Source organism: Lycorma delicatula, chromosome 2 (assembly GCF_047948215.1).
Source record: "Lycorma delicatula isolate Av1 chromosome 2, ASM4794821v1, whole genome shotgun sequence".
NCBI lineage: Eukaryota > Metazoa > Arthropoda > Insecta > Hemiptera > Fulgoridae > Lycorma > Lycorma delicatula.
The window spans coordinates 102,110,878-102,131,922 of record NC_134456.1 but is presented as its reverse complement, the minus strand read 5'-3'; the positions used below and the strand labels follow the sequence as shown (position 1 = coordinate 102,131,922).

Here is a 21,045-nt window from a genome sequence, read left to right as displayed (position 1 = left end):
TTTTGTTTGTTAAAATGCAATTAACAAGAACAGTAATGCCGTTACATAGTTCAAGTACAGTAATGCAGTTATGAAGTACATGTATTCTTGTTGGAACTTATATAGAGACAAAATCTCATGTTATATGTCAGGGAAAGATCAAGGAGAAATTTGAAAAGGAAGCACCAGGGAAAATTGTTATAAAAAAGTTAATTAAAAAATTTCATGAAACGGATTCAGTGTTAGATCAGAAACATGCCTGACACTGGTAAGTTTTAACGATGAATTTTGTGCAGGACATTAAAGCAGCAATTACAAGATCTAGTAATCTTTGCAGAGCCTAAGCCAGGAGTAGAATATTTCACTAGTCTAGCTCACACTGCAGTGAAGAGAATGTTGAAATATTAGCTAACTAATGCTGGTTATGCTAAAAGAGTTCAGTAACGTCAATGGCTCAAGAATTTCATTAAAGGCAACATTGGCATTTTAGATCAAGTGTTTTTCACAGATGAAGTGTGGTTTCACCCTGGTGGGTATGTTAATAGTCTACCAGACCTGTGGTACTGAAAACCCGCACATTTTCTTTGAATCTATAAAAAAATTAAAATTAATTAAAATTTTCTTTGAATCTACACCCACAAAAAATAGGCGTGTAGTGTGCAGTTTCAAGGCGATGAATAATAGGGCCCTTGTTTTATTAAAAAACTGTGAATGATTCCATCTACCAAGAAATTATCTAACAATTCATAGCCTTATTGCAAGAGAATGAGTGTGACTGCTGGTTGCAAGAGGACTTACCATACTTACCGTACTTGCCACTTACCATAGAGCTACTGATGAGATGCTACAGGATTTTATTCAGTGGAAAAATCATTTCTAAAGGATTGTGGCCAACAAGATCCCTTGATCTGACTAGTCCTGACTTCTGTGAGGTTATTTAAAGGAAATCGTTTATAGGAGCAATCCACACTCCCTGCAGGAATTGAAGACAACGTTACTGATACCATCCAGAAAATAGACAGGGTACATCTAAACAGAGTAGCCAGGAACATGGTCAAATGTCTTGGCAAGTGCATAGAAGTGGATGGACATCATTTTCAACACCTTCTGTAAATTATTACGTAATTGTTTGCCAATAAACTATTATTTATACATTGAACTAAGTGGTGGGGCTTATTTTAAGCTGAATACTCTGTTTATATATATATATATATATACAAAATATATTTATCAAATATTATGTCTCCCCTTTCATTTTCTACATAGTCAAAAAATTCTAATAGAAAATCAGTGTTGTTTCATCTTATCACTAATTTCAATATTGCTTGTTATGAACTGTAAATTTACATGTGTAGGGTCACCTGTAAATTTAAAAAGAAAAAAATTTAATTTAAAGGAAGGTAAACAGTACTCAATACAGAAAAAATAATATTTGCTTACTTACTTACTTTCATTTCATTTTAATAAATGTCCGAAATGTCCTCCTTCTGTTGTTTGACAGTGTGCCAGTTGGTTGTAAAAGGATGATACTGCATTATTCAATGATTCCCATAGTGATACTTTGTGCTGATTCTCAAATTTTATTTTGTAAATCATGTATATCTTGGGGCTTATTATGATAAACAATACTTTTTAAGTGGCCCCATAGAAAATAATCCAACTGTGACAAGTCTGTTGATCTCGCTGTCCATTCTGTTTGATCCCTTTGACCAATCCATCTTCCAGGAAAAAATGCATTTAAAATTTCACATACCTGAAAACCAAAATAAGACGGAGCACCATCTTGTTGAAACTAAATGTTTTGGAAGTTGGAGCCAACATTTTGTTTTGAATGTTTGGAATGATATGGTTAAGAAGCAAAGTCTCATATTTCACTTTAAATTTCCATCAATAAATATAGGCCCTATCAATCATTCACCAGCAATACCTGCCCATATATTTACTTTGACTGGATACTGTGTATATGCCTCACAAAACCAGTGTGGAGTAATAGCAGTCCAGTATCAAAAATTATACCCACCGGGTTGGTCTAGTGGTTAACGCGTCTTCCCAAATCAGCTGATTTGGAAGTCGAGAGTTACAGCGTTCAAGTCCTAGTAAAGCCAGTTATTTTTACACGGATTTGAATACTAGATCGTGGATACCGGTGTTCTTTGGTGCTTGGGTTTCAATTAACCGCACATCTCAGGAATGGTCGAACTGAGAATGTACAAGACTACACTTCATTTACACTCATACATATCATCCTCATTCATCCTCTGAAGAATTATCTAAACAGTAGTTACCGGAGGCTAAACAGTAAAAAGAAAAAAAGTATCAACAATTATGGTGATTTACATTGTCATTTAAAAATAATGTGGCCTTATCACTAAAAACTGTGTTGTTTAATTAATTAGGATCTGCACAAATACTGTACATCATAATTTTCCAGAACTCAAATCTTCAATCAAAGTCATTTTCATTAACTTCTTGTACCAGACGAATTTTGAAGGATTTGAAATTTTCACTTTTTAATGTTTGAATCACTGAACTTTGGCTAATGTTATATTCTCTTGCTGTTGTTCAAGTCGAGGAATGGGGATTCTCAATAAATTCTTGCATAATTTCTAACAATTTGTTATTATTTTTTGCCTCCTTGGTTTTCCCCTTTTATTAATGCTCCCTGTTTCTTTAAAGTGTTTGATGGTTTTTGACACTGTACCTTTTGAAATAGAATTACAATATTAAATGTTACATTGAACAATTCACAAATTTCATTATGCGACCTAACTTTATCACCAAAACCCCTCATCATTTAAAGTGTGACCCTCTCCTGTTCACTAAGTGACATGTTAATAGCATATTGTACAGAAAAAATCGATCACAATAAATTCTCATAAGAAACTAACAGTGTAGTAATGAAACACTCAAAATGGATTACACAACAATTAAATAAGCTTTATTTCTGTAACAATGGTAAAACACCTTCAATGATCAGCTGATGAGCATGAGTATTCTTATTTATTTACTCATTAAATTGGAACAAAAACAATTTTTCGGAATAAAAAATAACAATTTTTTAAAAGTTAAATTTAACCTTTAAAATAAATTTTAATTAAATTAGATTAAATTTTTATTTAATTCAGTTTAATTTCTTTTTATGTAATTTTATTATTTGAACTTACTAAATTTAGTAATTTTAAAAATCCAAAATTTATCCCACCGCCGTTTTATTTATTCCATTTTTCTTGTCTTAAAGAGATCTTTAAAATGATGTATCACACAAAGGATGTTACCATTTAAAATATTTGGGTTACAACCCCTGGGCCAACCCCCCAAGAAGGGGTTGAAATTTCTTGTCAAAAGGTAAAATATGACTGATACCTTATCCTGAAAGTTATAGTACTCTATCTGGAACAGTTTTAAAATTGTTGACGGGTTTCCATACGTTTGACTCACTTTGTATTATGATTATTATTTTTTTTTTTTTCATTTAACCACATTCCATCAATCTGATTTATGGATTATAAATACTCTGAGGAAATGAAGTATTTGCATTCTTAGTTAGGAACTAAATTATAAATGTATTATATGAAAAAGTATTTTTTTACTAAAAAAATAAAGAATAAGGAAAGCAGCTGTAAAATATTATTATGAGGTAATTTGAATAGCTTGAAGTCCTTATTTTTAAATGCTACTATTTTTAATCTTTTTTGCTCTAGAGTTGTGATATGAATAACTTAAAAGCATTTTAAACTATCTTTATGCAATTATGTGAATGTATTTTATGATAAAAGTAGTAATTAGAAAAACTAATTAGTTCTAGTATTTTTAATTGAAAAACACACTTGATAATTTGCATTCATATAATTAACAGTAATTGCTTTCATATAAGTGTGTATTGTCTTTAATGGCATGCATTACTTTACCATTTCAACTTACTTATTTCTTTTTACAAACAACTTCCTATTTCACTAAAGCCCTTTTCTAATCTTTTTATTTTCCTAGCTTCATTAAAATATAACAAAAGGAAAATATTGATTCAGCCAAAAAAAATCTCTCTTAAATTTTTCAGTGTTTTGAAAACAATTAAGTTAAAAAAAAAATATATATATATTTAACTTATTTAAACTTATATAAGTTAACTTATATTATATATATATATATATATATATATATATATATATACAATACACCATTATTTATAAATATGTAGCACACACACACACATGTGAGTGTGTGTTAGCCTTTACTTGGAAATATATTTCAGTAATGGTTTAACCTATAACCATGAATTTTGATACTTGTGCATCAAAGGAATTGATTAATTCCCTTATAATTTTTTTTAAACTTGTATACACCCTGGGGAAATATTGAATGGTGCTTTAACTTAAAGATAGTTTGATTAAAGATTTTAAAATATGTGTATGTTCATTCATAAATAGTGTTTATTCATCATAAAATCAGTAATTGGAAAACTAATTAATAATAGTATTTTAAATGGAAAAACAAACTATATATCTATCTTACCTTAACCAAAAATAATGTTAGAAATAACATTAAAATGACAACATATCTCCAAAAAAATTTCTATTTGTATAGCTTTCTAACTTTTTACTGTATCAACCTATTAACTTGAAATTTTAATTCTCTTTAAATGAATTATTAAAAGGATGGTAGAACAGTTTTATAAATATAATTGGAATGTTATGGGATAATAAATTCCTCATGATTAAAATTAGCAATTTAATAAATTTTTATAACATTTTACTATTTCATCCTGTGGCTACTAACTTTTGTATTTATAAACCGAATAAAAAATTCTATAAATTCTGATGTTTTACGTTTTTTTATTTGCATTCTTAATAACTCATTTCCTCTTGTTTATTCCATTTTGTTACCGTTATTCCAGTCTTTAGTTTCAAATTTAATTTCTGTTCTAGACTTCCTATCTTTTCTTACTGTATCTAGCCATTCTTCACCTTTTACATATTGTTGATCTCCTTGCAGAGAGGTAACATCCCTAATTTTTATCTGCAGGTTCTGGGTTAGAATCCCAGTCAGGATTTGTGTTTTTCACATGCTACAAAATTCATTATCATACATCAGCAACTGTTATAAGATATCAATCAGTACATTGTTTTTGTAAAGTAAATAAATAGACTACAGATTGTTGAACAAGATTTAAATACATTTCTTTCTGTATATTTTAATCCTCTTTTTCTTAAAATCTCAAACATTCTATTTCCGTTTACATTAAGATATGATTTTTCAATATCTATAAATGCTATAAATGATTTCTAAAATTAATCTAAAAACTAAAACTATTTTTTTTTTTTACTTGTGTTATAATGTAAATATATCACAGATGTAAAAATGTTCTCTATTTATCAGTCAGTATTTTTAAAAATTTATTTTTTTATTCCCAAATATAAATAAATAGTTATATTGTTAAGTTATTGTTCATTGTAAAATTATTGTTGAATTAAAAAAAAGTCTGTAACAAATAAATCTTTAATTTTTATCACACAATAACATATTATACAGATTACATCATAAATAGGTAGTAGATATACTACTGGTCTGATAAAAAAAGAAACTGCCCCAATATTTGTTTGGATGGATGAAAGGAAACCATTGTAAGTCCTTGATAACAGTATCACAAAAACCAGATCACAAAATACATAATTAAATTTAAAATAAAAAATAGATGTGATTAATTTCATATTAATTGTATGAAAAAATGTTAAGGTTTAATATCATAAAGATTTTATAATATTATCAAAGTAAATTACAATTCAGAAGGCTTTAATTATGTTCAAGAAATATGATTCAAATTAAAATTATCTCTCGATCACAATTATAATAAATAAAAAAAATTAACTGATACTATTATTCTATTTACTGTACAATAAGTTTATCTTATTTATTTCTTTTGTTTATTTCTTATTTTTCCTCTTTTCCTTCTTTTTTTAATGCTAACTAATAATCATAGTCATGTCTGTAATAATGACATGTCATAACCATAATCATGTTCCTAAAAAATTCTTCAACTAAATAACCCATTTTTTTAATTTAATTTTAAAAGTTTTCATATTCAACAATTTTTTTTAATTATTAGAAAACATGCATTCTTAGTATTATTAGGTTGCTTCTTTTACCCATTAGTGAAATGTATATTCAGAGCAAAGATCATTTGTATTATATTCATTTGTATAAAATTACTTCAATTTGTTTCTTCAAACTTTTTTATATAAATTAATAGATAAATATCAGACTAATGTATTAAATTTGAGGACAAATGACAGATTTGTATGATTTTTATTACACTGAATAAAATACTTCTTTCAATTTACAAAAAAGGATGTTGTATAGTTCTATTGCTATTTTTAAGAAATATATCCCAATATTCTTATGACTGAGAAGCAAATAAAACTATTAAAGAGTACTAGTCAGTTTTACCTTCTTTCAGATTAATGATGTTCATTAAAATTGAACTCGTACAGTAGACGGTAGTCAGTCACTAAGTAAATTTAGCTTTTAGAGCTAAATTTCACTTGCATTTTAAAGAGTTTGACTTACAGAAATGCCGTAGAATATTCTGCTAAGTAAATAAACAACAGGAAACCACTTCATTTTTATTCCTGGCATTTGATGCTTTTTTTAAAATGTGTTTATTTCCATTAATAAGATTACAATGATAAGAAATAGCAATAATTATTATATAATAATTAAATATAGTTAATAATAGTCATTAAATAATAATATTAAATAGACTTTCAGTTTTTTAATATAATCAGTAAATAAATGTTAACAAAACCCTTGTACTAACACATGAATTAGTGTGACAAAACGTCTTCTATCACACTGTGCTTTTAATTTCATCTGTTTGTCAATTTACTTTCAAATTAACTCTAACTCAACACTAAATTACCATTCATAAACCCATTCCCCCTATGGAAAGAAACTACACATTCTTACACCAATTCAATCATACCCCTAAACACAACAGGTTCTTAGATAAATGTCAGCTTATATATATTTGCACACATAAGCCTATATACTAAAATTTAAAATTTATCTTTAGCATATATTTAAATTAAAATTCTTGCATAAACAAAAATTAATTACAGTAAGTATTTTATCAAAATTGTTTTATTTAGTTTTTATTTAATAAATTAATTCATTAAGCATGCAGTTAATGATTAAACTCTCCAAAATAACCAAGTTAAATATTTTCTTGCTTCCCGGCTGTTTCCCACCATTGTTTTCCAGTTATTACCATTCAAATAATCAATTACTTAATCCATGATTAAACTCCCTCTTAACTCCCTCCAATATTTAAACCACCCAATATATATATATATATATATATATATATATATATATATATATATATATAGTAGTTAACGTGTAATTCAAAGAAAAAAATCTGCAATAACTGCACACCTTCCAAATAGATGGCATAATTTGGCGTATTCCATCTCAAGACGTTTATTGAGATGTAGTTTTATTTATGCTCTCTAAACCACTTTCAGTTTGTCTTCATGGCACTTACAGCTTTTGAACATGATATTTTTTACTATTTTAATCCAAATCTGATTCATCTAACACTTTGTATTTTAATATAAATTAACCATTAATTATATTTTTTTTATCAATTTTGTGTAATTTTTGTTTCTTATCTAATACTATATATATATTCTATACTATACATATTAATTAAATAGTTATTTTATAAACTATTAATTATGATTGATTTTTTTATGTTATTTTAGTTATCAGGATGCGGTATACTAGGTGTTGGAATCTGGTTACATGTTTCAAGTACTGGCTACACAACACTTCTACCTCAGTATGCTTTAATAAGTGTTGATTCATTATGTATTGTACTGGGTGTTATTCTTTTCTTGGTTACGTTTTTTGGTTGCTGTGGAAGTTGGTTTCAAAGTCGATGTATGCTAGTTACAGTAAGTAAATGTACATCAGTATTTTAAATATTATGTGTATATTAATCTATACAATTTGTTTATATGAAAAAGAAATTGTAAATTTAAATACCACAATATATTTATATTTTTTTGTAAATGTTTGTGATGAGCATTATTAGGGTTATTTGTTGACTGAATCGTAATTTTTGTTGTCAGAATATGATGACAAGGATAAAAATTTACTTCTTATTAAAATATTTTATGAATTTATAATTATTCAGAAATAGCTGAAGAATCTCATGCAAATCATGAGTAGGTGCAAATATAAAATATAACTTAGCTTATCACATATATCTTTTCATTCATTATATAATGTTCCGTGTAGACGTCAGAAACTCATCCCACATGTTCAATGCATATCCTAAAATATTTCAGGATATGTAGGGGATATCCTGAAATATCGCAGAGTATCACAAATATCCTAAAATAAGCCAGATGACCAATTGATATCCCATTTTTCCCCGAATAAGTAGGATATTTGAGGAACATCCTAAAAGATCACAGAAAAAGCAGAAATAATCAATGGATTTTTTATCCTTTAATGTAAAATATCAACTATCAATTAACAGTAAGATAAATGATTACTGCAATAGTTGGTTGTATAAAATATAGATTTGGATCATTGAAGGTGCAGTTAAGTGAAGTTTTAAATGTAAATAAATAAAACAATTACTCCTTAGTTCCTAAAGTTTAAAAAAAATGTATTTAGTTTTTCTTATTGATAATCTCGATAAATCCATAAAAACAATGTCAGTAATTAGATATTTTAGGTTTCAATTCACCTGCCATAGCCATATCATTAAACAAGCTGTTCCAAGCATTCTCATATATCCACAAACTAACAACAGTTTTTTGTGCGTATATCACTATGTAATCTTTCTTGTTCTAAGCCTAGTTTATTATTCAGTAATTTATATATATTTATTACACTAGCATTTAATTAAAAATATGTTTTGTATAAGTTATTGAAATCCATTTAATTTCTGATTTTATTTTAATAATTTTATAATTGTACTTAGTCAACTGTGATGGTGCCATTGGTAGCATCTCTCCCTTTCATGCAGAAGGTTTTGACTCAATCCTGATCAGACATGGCATCTTTTACTTGTCTCACTTTACTCCTTTTTAATATATATATATATTAAAAATAATAACAGTGTGTACACACTAGACATACACACTAGTTTCATGTCATATACTACTTTCCTTAAGAATAAATAAATATGTATATATTGTATAGGTATTGACAGGAAGTTTAGTTGCAAACCCTATTAAACGCAGCATGAGATATATATATATATATATATATATATATATATATATATTTCATAGCTGTTAATCGTATTTGATGTTCATGGATAATCTAAGGAATTCTATGAATCTATTAACAATATCTTAATCAGATCTCAAACGATATATTAATGATGTCCAAGGGACCATAAATATCAGATTCCAAGAATGTTCTACACAATGTCTTATATATACATCCTGTTAGAGAATCCCTGAGGTATCACAGTAATTATAAATTTTTATATGCTAGGGATTTTTCTTGTTATAAAAGAATGATTCAGAAACATTTCCTGTGACATATCTATCTGTATAAATTTGTAGATGATATCTAATGATTCAATATTTGAGAGGGCCTTATTATGCTTCTATTGTAAAAATTTTACTGCTTGTATTCTTCCTGGGAGTGTCTTAAAAGGTTAATCACTACTCTATTTATCCTTCTCCTTCATTCAGTATTGGTCTTTACTTATCTAGATTAGAATCATGGAGATTGCATCTGGTGTTACACTAGTCACACTATCTGTGTTTTTTTTTGCCTCATGTAATAGTGCTGCCATAGTGGAATGATAGTTCTGTTTGAGACCTTGTTTTTTATGTGAGTTTCACAAAAAAATTAATAAGAGCTATGCTATCTCATTATATGAAACCAGATTTTTTACTTCTTGTGCAATCAGTCAGTCTGCATAATTTGTAATGTTATTAATAAAATATTTCATAAATTAAAATCAAATCATTCAATCGCAAATTATTTTGATTTACCAAATGACAGTGTAAATGAAGAAAAAAAGTAAAAAAAATCTTAAAATAAAGAGTGAGATATTTGATTAATAATTTATTTATATTCTGATGTTATGATTAAGTTTAATAAATTATTTATTAGTTTGTGTTTTTATTGTTCATTTAATTAAATAGTAACTTTAGGAAATTTTTGGATAAAATCTATTGTTTTATGATTGTAAATACAATTTTATAATTAAAAAAAAAATTGAATATAGCTTATTTTTTAGATTTGTGTAGCAACTTTGTTTGATTACTCAACTTCAGATTTTGGATTTATTGCCCATATCATGAAATTAGAATGTAAACATATTAAAATAAATAATAAAATGGTTCTGCACAATATGCGTGCAATATTGTGAGATTATGACCAGTTAGAGTCAACTTCTAACAGAATAAAGTATAAAAACAGAAATTAATAATAGTAGAACCACTTGTTTCTTTATTTTTATCCGTTTTACAATTTAACCTGATGAAGAGAACAATAACCTCAAAATCTATAGTTACTAGTGAGGTAAAGTTGTAATACAAATACCAAAAAAAGGGTTACTTTTTTAATCTATTTTTTTATTATATAAATCAAAAATGCAACTTTGCAGAAAAATCAATAAACTGAAGATTTATTTACTTGAATTTAGAGTATCTGGGCTTTATTCATTGCTTATTTATTACCTGATTTTGTTGTTGTTGTTTTTTTTTTTTCAGTACTTCTGTATGGTTATATTCTTATTTCTTGTTGAATTTATGTTTGCAACACTTGCATTTGTCTTTCGTAGCAATCTTAGCTCAGTACTAAAAGATGAATTACTGGCTGGAATAGAATACCATTACAGAAATCCACCTAAGAATGGATTAGAAGAAATTTGGGATAAAATTCATAATCAGGTAATTACAATTTATTAAAATAATATTTTATAAAATTACACCTAAGAATTTACGTAGCTTTTAATTATTTTTTTAATACTTAACATGGATATTCAATTTATTAAAAATATATTACCAAATTTATGATGTATTTTATGTAAAGTAATAACATCTTATTGATATACAATAAGGACAATGAGGACTTGCATACAGGAAAACCTCTCTTAACCAGACATTCATTGGGAAAAGTTTTATTCCTATGAGAGTAGTTCCGCGTGTGAGAGGTTGGTTACTACCAATTTCTGTATTATTTTAGTTAAAACAATCTTGAACTGTAGATAAATATTGCTGAAAATTAAATTTACAGTCTTAAGAAAAACAGAACTTAACTCTATTAAATAATTTATTTCAATAAATTAAAGGAAAGGAGGCTTACAGATATGTTACAGTAACAAATAAACTTCTTCGAATTTCAAAATTAGCATTAACAATGAGTATTTAATATATACTGTATTAATGTTATGTGTTAATCTTATTTAATACGAACTTACCAATACTGGAATATTTTCCTTCCTTTTATTTGAATCAATTGATAAATTTTATCACTGTACGAAAAATTATAAAAATAAAAACAAAAATTATGAGATAAAAAGTAAATGTAATTAAAGTTCATATTAATTATTTAAAATATAAATACATGAAATAATGTTAAAGTGAATATATAAAGGTACTAAATATAAAAAATAGCTACAAAATAATTCATAATTCAGAAGGTAATTTTAATTACTTTGCGAACATATTTATGTATACGTTGAACTGCTGAAAATTCAAGTATTTTTAACAATTTTTAATTAATATTATTTTTAAATTTATCGACATAGTAATAGTATTGTTTCTGTACATGAAAAATTTGTTATTTATTTTAAATAAATTGGTGGGAAGATTTTTTAAATGTTCGGTAATTTATTAAAAATGTCAAACAAATAATAAGGCCCTTTCTTGTAAACTGAATTATTCCGTTGAGTTATAAACAAACAATGGTTTTGTTTGGTTTGGTAGAAATGAATATTGTTACTTTTACTTGTACTAATCGTACTTGTAATTACGAAAAATTTTGGTTTTCAAATTTCAATGGAAATATCCATTTTGACTTGTTTCGGCGTGACGTCTGTACGTGCGTATGTATGTATCTTGCATAACTCGAAAACAATTAGCCATACAATATTAAAATTTTGGATTGTTACATCTAGTTGTGCACCTGCCGTTTTGATTGCAATCGACTGGACCAAAAGTGTCCAAAAAAAAAACCCAAATCTAAAAAATTTGGTTTTAAACTATAAAACTCCAAAATATCCAAAAAGTTTGGATTATTAATCCAAATTAATAAGTTTGGGCTTATTAATTGCAGTAATAAGCCCTCATTGAGAGCTTTTCAATGATATTTCATAAGTGGTACTTATTTTCATTGGTTCCAGAGTTACAGCCCAATAACATTTTAATTAATGAAATATTTGGATCTTACAAGGGGAAAGCACATTGGCAAGAATCTGACTTCATTTGCTTTTTTTTTAATTTAAATATATTGATTTATTAATAAATATTAATCACTATTAACAAAAATTATAATAAATAATAATTCAATAACAAAAAAAAAATTGTAAAAAATGTAATAAAAAATATAAATATATAAATATATAAAAAATCTGATGTGGACAGTACATGACTTCCTTGTACACCTATTAAATTTACACATACACATTCTTTTAAAATTAAAAGTACATAAAATTTTATTTCTTTAAAAACTTCTGTATAAATATATATATATATATATATATATATATATATATATATATTTTTGTTATTGATTATTATTCATCAATAAAATATTGATCAAACATTAATAAAAGTTAACTCAAATTCACTGAGAACTTAATATGAACCAATTAATTATGAAAAATAATTAAATGAATTATTAAAATAATTAATAAATAATTAATTTATTAAAATAATCAATAATTAAATTTGTAATTTTTTTTTTACAATGTACCACTTATGATATATCATAGAAAAGCTATCAATGACAGCTTATTACTGCAGTTAAGAAAAAGTCCAAAATCCAAATATTTTTAAATTTTGGGCTTTTTTGGACACTTTTGGTTCAGTTGATTGCAATCAAAAGGAAAGGTGCACAATTAGATATTACAAAAGTCCTAAATCCAAAATTTCAACATCCTACACAGCTAATTGTTTTTAAGTTATGCGAGATACATATGTTCATACATACGTATGTACACACATCACGCCAAAAAAACTAGTCAAAATGAATTCAGGGATGGTCAAAATGGATATTTTCGTTGAAATCTGAAAACCGAAATCTTTCGTAATCACAATACTTCCTTTATTTTGTACAAGGAAGTAAAAATATATGTAATTTAATAGGTGTACAAGGAAGTCATGTGGTATACAAATCAGATTTTTAGAATAAGTAGTTACTCTTTTTAGCAAAGATTTGCTAATACAATATGAAAAATAATTATATACAGAATTTGTATTCTAATGTGTTTAAAAACATAGTAAAATGTAAAAATTATGTATTAAATAAGGTATAAGTTGCAACAAATTACTGCATTATGTATACTATTTTCTATATATTTGTAATGTGCTAAAAGTGTAAAACTTGGGTCAAACAAGATGTACTCTATTCTGGCACTGTAACCAATATATAAAGAATTTTTATTTTTTAATACATTATTGTTAGCAGGAATAAATGTTCATTGGGAACGGTTGAGTATGTTTGTATCTGCACATGTGTGAATTTTCATATGTGTTTATATTTTGTTAAATAAATTAATTAAACTCTTTAATTACCTTATAAAAGAAGATTGATTATGTTAATATCTAATTTTTTGCTATATTCTTGTACATGGTAGTCAACAATGATATTAATAAATATAAATATTTATAAATGATGTTAAAATATTTTTAAGAATACTTTGGTAAAACATACAAGTCAATATTGTTTCAAATAAAAATTTTAATAGGAAAAATGATGATATCTAATTGCATAATCTTGTAAATTATTTATTAAGAACATTAACAGTAAATTTTTTATTGAGGAAATAAACAATAATGTTATTTAAAGTTATTCCTTGCTTCAACATAAAGAACTTTACAATCATATTAAAAAAAGACTTTTTTATCAGTGCAGTAAAGAATTAGTAATAGCTAATCTAGTCAGAAAATACATATATTTTTTAATGTATAGATATAAAAGAAAAAAATACAAGACAATAAAAGACGGCGACTGAATAAAGTTTTTAGATAAGTACGTAAGATGATAATTAGTCAAGTAAAAATTCTGTCATAAGAAGATCAAGGTTATAGAGCAACATAGGAGACAATTCAACAGTGCAGAACAATATGATTTAAGACTTACAGTGAATGCAAAGTAGAAGAATAATTAAAAAATCTTTAATTTAGATGTAATAAGAATAAGATCAAGAGAGAAATGGTTAGTACTTGTAAAGTAAGATATGAAAAAGAGAATAGGGTGGAGAAAGTTGTTGAGGATCAATTGTGGAGAGGCAAGAGTTAAGTGGAAGTCCATGAACTGCAGCTGAGACTGATAGCAGATGGATAAAGGAAAAGGATGATGTACACATTATAAATTAATATTTATTCTTTTGTTTCTTTGTTTTAAGTATGGTTTCTTTTTTTAAGCAAACCTAAGTATAGTATACACTATTTACTATCTCTACAGAAGCAAATGTATATTTTTTGCTAGTAATAAATAATGTTATTAATGTATATCTATTAACTACAATAAAAAGGAATGAAAAGCACAGAAAATGCCAGAATATTTATATTAATACTAGCATATTTTCCAAATTGTACAATTTGCTGTTAATGTACACTTTTATACTAAAAAATACATAGACATATTATTTTGATTGATGCTTAATAATATGTACATTATATAGATGCTAGGCACCTATTACAAAGAAAGATACTGGAAGGTATAACAATAAATGCTTCTGGTTGGTCATAAGGCACAACCCACTGTGAGTCTGGAAGAATGATTACAAGGTCAGTTAGAACAAACATGTCACACAATTCTACTGGTTAAGATACTGCTTTAGACTTTCTGATCTGTCTTCCAACAACTTTTTAATTAAAGAAGGAAGAACAATATTTCTTAATGCGTATTTAAGCCAGTCAACGCACTGAATGATTAATAACTTGTTTCCACCTTAAGTAATAAAAATTACATAGAATTCTGAATTGTGATTATAATACGTGTTCTTATACCCTGACAAGAATTTAAAGGTATCTTCTGATTAAGAAATGTGTGTCTTATATTGTGTTTGTTCTTTGCGTAGAACCTTTTTCATTATTCACCCTTGCTAATTAATTTTGAAAGGTCAAGAAGGTAAGAAAACAGACTTCAGAATCTGCTGATGTAGTTCAGAGCATGCTAGTTTCTGCTGAAGATGCGAGGACCCATAGAATTGTTACAATGTTGATCTAATCTGTTGGAAACAGTTTTACCTGCCTTAAATTTATTTTTTTAAATTTCTTTTAAATAAACTAGATTTTTTAATAAATCTAACAAACTCTACTTCAGTAGTTTGAACTAGAAAACATAACATTTTATTTATTTATTTAAAAATAAATAATAAATATAAATGAGAGTAAATAATAATATATATAAATAATAAGATACTATATAATAATATACATAAATGAGACTTAAATTTGTGATGCTGCTTTTTATTGTTACTAAAACTAATTAACAAAAACCAACTGAAAAATTGTTCCACTTTTACTTTTTCATCTGTGTGCCTGTAATTCATTATGTAACTGGGTTCCAGCTACAAGTGATTGATATAATTAGAATATAGAATATGAGAGGTTGAGAGCATTAAAAAGATTGGACCTCTCCAGCAACTTATCATCAAATGGAGGTGTTACCTAGTATGCCACCTTGGTACACTATAATGGTTAATAAATTTATGATTTTTTTAAAAATAAGTATGTACATGTAAGATTGCCTTTACTGATGTACATTTTCATTTTAGTTTCATTGTTGTGGTGTAACTGGTTATGAAGATTGGTATTATATTAAAGCATGGCCAGGAATGAAAATAGTACCTGATTCTTGTTGTCTTCCAGAGTACAAAAATATGACAAGTTAGTATTTCATTTATTTTATTTTTAATTTTAGCATTGGGAGCAATTTCGAAAACCACTGAGTTTTATAAAGTTAATGAAATATTTCATTTTATTCTGGAACCTCTAATGATATTAAAAAAGAATCTTAATCATTTTATTATCTAAAATAAACAGGAATTAAAGATTGTACCTACAACAGTTTAAGAACCGGAGAAAACATACTGATATACTTTTTAAGTTATAAAAATATTAAATAAAAGGATTAACTTCAACTTTTTTCAAGTTAATCCAATAGTTTTTGGTGATCCGATTTCTTTGTAGTCAGTTTAAATTTCTGTTCCCTATTTCTTGGGCCAAAGAATCTGCTTGTCGCTGATGCTTAAAACTGGAGCATCAGGTTGATGCTAAATCAATTAAATGTTGGATTTGGGACAGGTACATCAACAGGCTGATTAATTATAGGTGCAGTTATGCAGGACAAATGAAACTTTCTGGCTCTCTCATTCACAGATGAGAATAAAGACTGATAAAATTATTTTAGTAATTTGAATAAATATATTAGAAATAAGAATAGACTCTTACTGTAGAATCAAAAAATAAGTTCAAGGAATCTTTTCCACAATACAGTCATGAAATACATACATGAATCTTCATGTATGTATGAACTGCAACACTGAATCATTGTTAAATCTGTTCAGCTTGGACCTATGCTGTCCTCTAGTTTGTTGTTATCTTCTATGAAAAATTTCAAGCTTCTATCATTCATACCTTTGTATTCTTTTTTGAAAACAAATTACTCAGATTGATATTTTGTTTTTTTCTGTATGAAATGTTCCAATTTTGAATTCAAAATATTTTCATTGCTTTTCAAATTATAATTATAATTCTCAATAAAACAGTGAAAACTAGTGGACAAAAGTGGTACCATTTAATATGTTTAATTCTAGATTTAACATGGATCATACACTGAAAGCACTCATGGTAGTTTTTGTTTAATTAAAAGCTTGGTTAGTGTTATGAATTAAAACTATAGGCAATTAAAAAAAGAAAGTAATAAAAAAATCTACTGTTTTAAAAATTGTAAACAATTAACGAAAGCCTTCTATAATAAATCTTCTATAAACAAAAAAAAAAGTTCTATAATAAACAAAAAAGGAAGGTTTGGCTGTACTTCAGTCATATGGGAATATAACATTATTCAAATGTTTGTTTCCCTTCTAGTAGCAATGTAATGACATGTATTCATTCAATGTTGCTACTGTGGAGGCTGCCACATAGAGATCGCCAGTCTACTGACTTCTGTGGCAGAGTAGCAACATATCAGTCTTTTATCTGGAAAGTCCCAGGTTCAAATTGCAATCAGATTTTTATCTTCCATAAAATTTCCAATCAAAAACTTTGAGCTTATGTGGTGAATTAGTTATTGATCAAAAAAATATAGCTCGACTCATTTTTGATAAGGATATAATCAAGTAATTTTCTGTCTTCTGACTGATTAGTAAGTCAGTTATGCTAACCACTTTAGTTAATTGTGATTACATGTTGTAAGGGGGTAGCACAATTGATTGTGTTTTGTTTCTCTTCTTCTAGGGTGAAAGAGCAAAGTTCATTAACAAGAACTTAATTAAATTAATAATAAACTTATAAAATATCTGATAAAAATAAAATTGTTTTAGGTTATATTGTTATAATTTATTAATTTCAGGTTGTGGCCAATCAGATAATCCAGATATGTGGTATAACAAAGGTTGTGCTGAACAGGTACAAATGTGGTTTGTTGAAAGACTCCACATTGTTGGTGTAGTTGGCCTTATTGTCTCATTTGTACAGGTAATATCATTTATTTTATTCATCATTAAATCAATGTTGCTTATCATAAAACAAAAATAGTAATATTTTAAAAATAGATTAAAAATCAAATTTAAAAATCTTTGATATTGTATTAATAGTTATTCAACAGGTTATCATTGAATTATATTTTTAATTTGTCTAAAGAAAATAATGTCGTCTTTCATAGATAGTAAGTCAATAAATTGAAAATAACACTGTTAAATGTATATTTGAAAGCAGCAATGCTGCAGCATTTTATACTTATACCATGTAAATATAAATAAATCTTTAACTCTGATCGGTATGCAATAACACATTATTTCGATCATCAAGAATGGGTAGATATGGTACCCATGTGTATAAAAAAGGAGCTGCTCCAATATTTGCCAGTAAATCATGGGAGACTGTGGTGAAATTTTAGTTAGAGTAACATCACAAAATAAAAGATTAATTATAAAATAAAAAATACATATGGTTAAAGTACATATTTCTTATTTAAAATACAAATGCACAAAATAATATTAAGGTAAATTCATGAGAATACTTATAAAACTATCAAATAAATCACAAAGCAGAAAGGATTAATGGAAGTTATTTGAGCCCATATTTATGTACACATTGAATAGGGTCAGAAAATTCAGGTTTCTTTTTATTTAATTAATAGTATTAATTAAAACATCACTGACAGAAATATTATTTCTGTAGTATTGTGTTAAATTTCATGAAAACAGAACTGCTGTCTGATTTAATAGAGGTGCATATTGCTATTTTTAAAGAACAAATGACTATTCTTTTTAGCAAAGATTGCACATTCATCAATTTAAACAAAAACATAAGTTAACAATTTTAGCTTATCCTTAATTTTAATTTAACTTATCCAATTTTAACTTAACTTTAATTTTCTAAATATTAGTTCATATGATTCATGTGTATTGGTGCCAAACAATGATATGATAGCCCAATTTTGAATAATTGTTTTAACTATTTGAGAAAGTCCCAAGTGATAATTTGTAACAGAGCAGCTTATTCAGACTGACTGACTGCTTCATCAATGCACAGCAAAAGCTACTGAAGATAAATTTATGAAAATTTGTATAAATGTTCTTCTTATGATTTAAATCCACCTAAGAAAGGATTTTCTGCAATTGCAAGTTTAAAGGGATAACAATGAAGTAAAAATGAAATTTACTTTTTTTTTATTTCTTGATAAAAAATGAAGTTATCAACTTGATTTTTGATACGTCATTTTCATGTAAATATCTAAAAACCAATTTCCACATTTTTGAAATTTAACCTTGAAAGAGGTGAAGAAAGGTAAAAAAAATTGAACAATGATTGCATTGTTCTTACTATAATAAACGAGATACTCTCTAGATTGGAGCTTGCAAATACTCTTCAGATAAATATCAAAAAACCATTTTCAGTTTTTTTTTAATTTCGCTTTTGTAAGGAGTAGTTTTGAGCCGCCGTGTATGGCGCGGCGGCTCAACTAACATAGCCACTGTTACTGTGTGTGTGACAAGACTGGCCATACATGCCTCCGGTTACTTGACTAAAAAAAAAGTAATTTTTTTTAAAATGAGACGAAGTGCGGTCAGGTTGTAGTGATGTTTGCCAGGTAACGCGAAGAACCGGCAAAATAGATTTTTACCGGTACGAAGTACAGGTAACCAGTGCTTTTACAGTATAACTAATATTAACTAATGGTATAACTAATATTTTTAATATGGAGACTGATTATTTTGAAACCCACATTCTTAATCACTCAAAGTTTCGGGTCCTGTACTGACCAAACTCTAGCTCTGAAGAAATTACAATACACTGATATTTTTTATAAATTGAACAGGCTTTAATTTTTATTTGTCATTATTTTCAAGTATGATTTTAATGAACACAGCGGGGTCCAAGAAACGGAACCCTCTGGCTAGACGCGAAGGGCGAGTGAAGCGAACCATGACCGACTAAATATCCCCTGACCGGGACAGGAATTGCAAGTAACCATATAGCGTGGGCGATGTATGTATATGTATATGTGACAAATGTATGCGATATATATATATATATTTGTGTGATTTTGCTGAAATTATTATTATATTGATTATTTATATTGAACTTTGCCTTATGTGTAATCTGTATTTATTATTTACTATTGACGTTACTATCACTATTTGATGTTTAATATTTTGATTCTTATTTTTGTTAATTACATTATGTATTTTTCTCTGTTTTTATGTCATGCAATTATCATTCAGTACTATTATTCTGATTAGTATTGGGATTGTAATTACAATATTAATATTTGTGTTCATTAATGTTTTATTATTGTCACTTATTATTATCATTATTGTTTTTATCACCATTGTTATTATTATTAATTTGTCTGGTTGTAATTTGAACACTTTAAAGTAATAAACTGTAATTATATAAACATTCTAAACTGTCAACCTCTAAATATCCTGATCAAGCTGTGGAACACGTGACAATACTTTTTTGTGCGGCTGGAAATGATAGCTTTCCAGTTAACACATTTTTCTTCCTTCTGACATTCAGAGTAATTGTGGCCTTCATTGTGCAAATGAAGGCCACAATGTGCTCAATGTGCAATTGAGCACAAATTGCAGCTGTTCTGGCAAGAAGATGTAATGTGGTCATATCTTTTGACACTGGAAACATCGCCTAGGCTTGGGAATGAATGTTTCCACTCGAATAGATGTGTAACCTACTCTGATTTTCTCCGGTGGTACAGGAAGGTAAAACGCTAATTTAAGAGAGGGAGTAGGTTCCTCTATTCCGCTCTGACGTCTCATAATTCGTCTCACCTCAACAACACCTTGAGGACAAAGTTTATCGGTTATCTCACTGACATAAAGCTCAAATAGAACCCAACAAAAGATTACTCCTCGGCTGGTATTCAAGGATTTGTGGCATACTGCTTTTATGTTAATACCACCCATGTTAGTGAGATGCAACAGAGATCTACTCTGTTCATCCCTAATTATCTCAACAAGTATCGCCTATCCCTCAATATTCTGACATTTTAAGGTGAACTACTTAAGCCTGTAATAACTTTATTGATCAAGAAAGATGAGAACTTTTGAAGGGAGCCTCCTTCCTGATTGTGTTTAAGAATAACAAATCATACATTACGATACTGTGGATGGGA

General features: G+C 27.2%; 1 protein-coding gene across 3 annotated transcripts in view; it reads left to right on the top strand.

The window, feature by feature from the left end:
• The window catches only part of LOC142319056 (tetraspanin-9-like), a 126,310-nt gene that overhangs the window by 86,302 nt on the left and 18,963 nt on the right, over window positions 1–21,045 (top strand). For all 3 annotated transcript variants that reach the window (XR_012755099.1, XM_075355906.1, XM_075355905.1), the window contains exons 3-6: window positions 7,737–7,928; window positions 10,722–10,901; window positions 15,959–16,070; window positions 17,758–17,882. Coding sequence is in view for 2 of the 3 variants with exons in the window: in XM_075355906.1 (XP_075212021.1) it covers window positions 7,737–7,928; window positions 10,722–10,901; window positions 15,959–16,070; window positions 17,758–17,882 (609 nt within the window). In the remaining variant the exon portion in view is untranslated. The remainder of the gene's footprint in view (window positions 1–7,736; window positions 7,929–10,721; window positions 10,902–15,958; window positions 16,071–17,757; window positions 17,883–21,045) is intronic.